The sequence below is a fragment of the Gracilinanus agilis genome, chromosome 1 (genome assembly GCF_016433145.1).
Source record: "Gracilinanus agilis isolate LMUSP501 chromosome 1, AgileGrace, whole genome shotgun sequence".
NCBI classification, from domain to species: Eukaryota; Metazoa; Chordata; class Mammalia; order Didelphimorphia; family Didelphidae; genus Gracilinanus; species Gracilinanus agilis.
In genome coordinates, this window is record NC_058130.1 from 144,675,090 (window position 1) to 144,677,270 (window position 2,181).

The 2,181-nt window shown below is 38.1% G+C and overlaps 1 protein-coding gene across 1 annotated transcript in view; it reads right to left on the bottom strand.

The window, feature by feature from the left end:
• Positions 1–355: 355 nt before the first annotated feature.
• Positions 356–2,181, bottom strand: part of NLRC3 (NLR family CARD domain containing 3) — a 41,174-nt gene continuing 39,348 nt past the window's right edge. The window contains 1 exon segment of the mRNA XM_044657975.1: positions 356–499. Coding sequence (XP_044513910.1) covers positions 409–499 — 91 coding nt within the window. The 3' untranslated portion in view covers positions 356–408.

The following is a 2,181-nucleotide window of genomic DNA, read 5'->3' on the forward strand; positions in this document are numbered from 1 at the left end:
TGTGTTGCTTGGAAGAATCAAGGAATGTTTCCTTTGTTACTCATGTCAGGTCAATATTTTTAATAGCTTACAAAAAGCTATTTTACCAATGGCCAACCACTTTCCTCTGTTGTTCCAGTGGCTGAAACCTTAACCACAAGGTCTGTATCCCAGAGTCCATCCATGGAAGCACGCTGTTTATGCAGGTTTCAATCATTGCTGTTCCTGTACTAATGCTCATTTCTGGAGGAAGATGATGACCTTTCTTTGAAGCTCCTTCCAGAGGATCAATAAATTGCTCCTTCTAGAACTACCATGACATTCAAGCTATCACTTGTTCAAACTTAAGTCTTTTAGCATTCAGATTGGCCGCTTGGTTTCTCCTCTATTCTGCTCAGTCCACCAGAAAACCCCACCAAAACTTATGGCTCACATCTCAACGATACAATTTGGGGCATTTGTCCTGATGGCTTCTGAGATCATCCTGGCACCTGATTCTCCAATGTGGTTTCCTTGGAGACTGAAAGAAAGGGTATATTTAGATAGGACTTGAAAATTGTATCAAAAGGTTAAGCAGTGAAACTTCATGTTAACAGACTTTTCATTATCAGTCAATAAATAGCATACTGCTAGATGGAAGGAGATACACAGATAATAATACCATACCCACCCTTGAAAGGTACTCCACAATGTGGCACCTGGTCAAAGGTGAGAGTTAGGGAAAGAAAAGAGTCAAAGATGATTCTATAGTTATAACCCTGGGTAATTGCAAGGATGGTGGTACTATCAATAGAAAAAGAGAAGGGAAGGAAGAAGATATAGGGAAAAGATAAATTGAGCTTTGGACATGCTGATTTGGAGGTGTTGGTGGAAACATCACATAGGCAGTTGAAAGTGCAGGACTGGAGTGTCAAGATATAGATCTGAGTATTTGGATAGAAATGAGCAACAAAGCCATGAGGATTAATGTGATCAATCAGAGAAAGTAATAGTCAAGGGTCAAGGACAGAACCTTGGGGACCATATACATTTAAGGGGTGGGAAAAGGGTAAGGAGTCAACAAAAGAGATAAAGGAACAGTATAAGAGAATTATGAGAATGAAGTGTTCCAGATCCAGGAAAGAAAAGTCTGTCTAGAAGGAAGGGATAATTCACAGTACAAGGTGGCCACAGAATTTGGCAATAAATAGGTCTTTTTAATGTCATTGGTTCTTAGATAGTTCAATAGAATAGTGGGAATGGAAAGTTAGCTTATAAGGGCAGACCAAGCCAATCCCAATTACCATTCTGTCAACCCTATCCTTGTTCAGACTTTGAGATCCAAATCCAATTTACTTAAGTAAAGATTTGCAAAAAGCCATTTCCTGGGAAGCAATATCTCGAAGTAACTTTAGAAGCCACCAAATGCAATTTCTCACAAAGCTCAACAATCCCTTTACTCTAGGAGTTCTTAATGTTTTTTGGGTCAAGACTTCTTTGGCAGTCTAGTGAAGCCTATGGTTCTTTTCTCAGTATAATGATTTTTTAAAAAGGAAATGCTAAATTTAAGAGATTAGTGAAAATAAAGATGTAATTTTTCTATCTAAGATAATGGATCCTCTGAAATCTATCCATGGACCCTATGTTAAGAATTCTCCTTTTTACAGCATCCTCATATCTAGCCACTGCTGGAAAGTTCCTCCTTAGATTGAGCTTAAATCAATTCACTTATATCACTGAATTAATTGCTTTGTTCTGCTCAGAGAAGCAAAAAAGATGAATGTTCTCTCTTCTTTTTTTAATCCCTATCCCTCTGCTTTCTCCTCTAAGCTAAACAACCCTAACTTCCACTGTTCTTTTAGGACATGATTGCCAGACCCTTCACTAGCTTTTTCACAATTTTCTGGATGTGTTATCTTTTGCCAATGAGTCTCCTAAAATGCAGTACCCAAAACTGAATGTACTCCAGATGTGGTCTGATTAGACTAAGACTAAGATTGAATTAATTTTTCTTTATTTTTGCTTGCATTGAGTTTTTGTTGTTGATATTTTAGCAACTACATTACACTATTGATGTACTGAGCTTTCAGTCCACTAAAATCCCTGGCTATCTTATCTTTTTTTGCTTTTCCTTCCTTCCTTCCTTCCTTCCTTCCTTCCTTCCTTCCTTCCTTCCTTCCTTCCTTCCTTCCTTCCTTCCTTCCTTCCTTCCTTCCTTCCTTC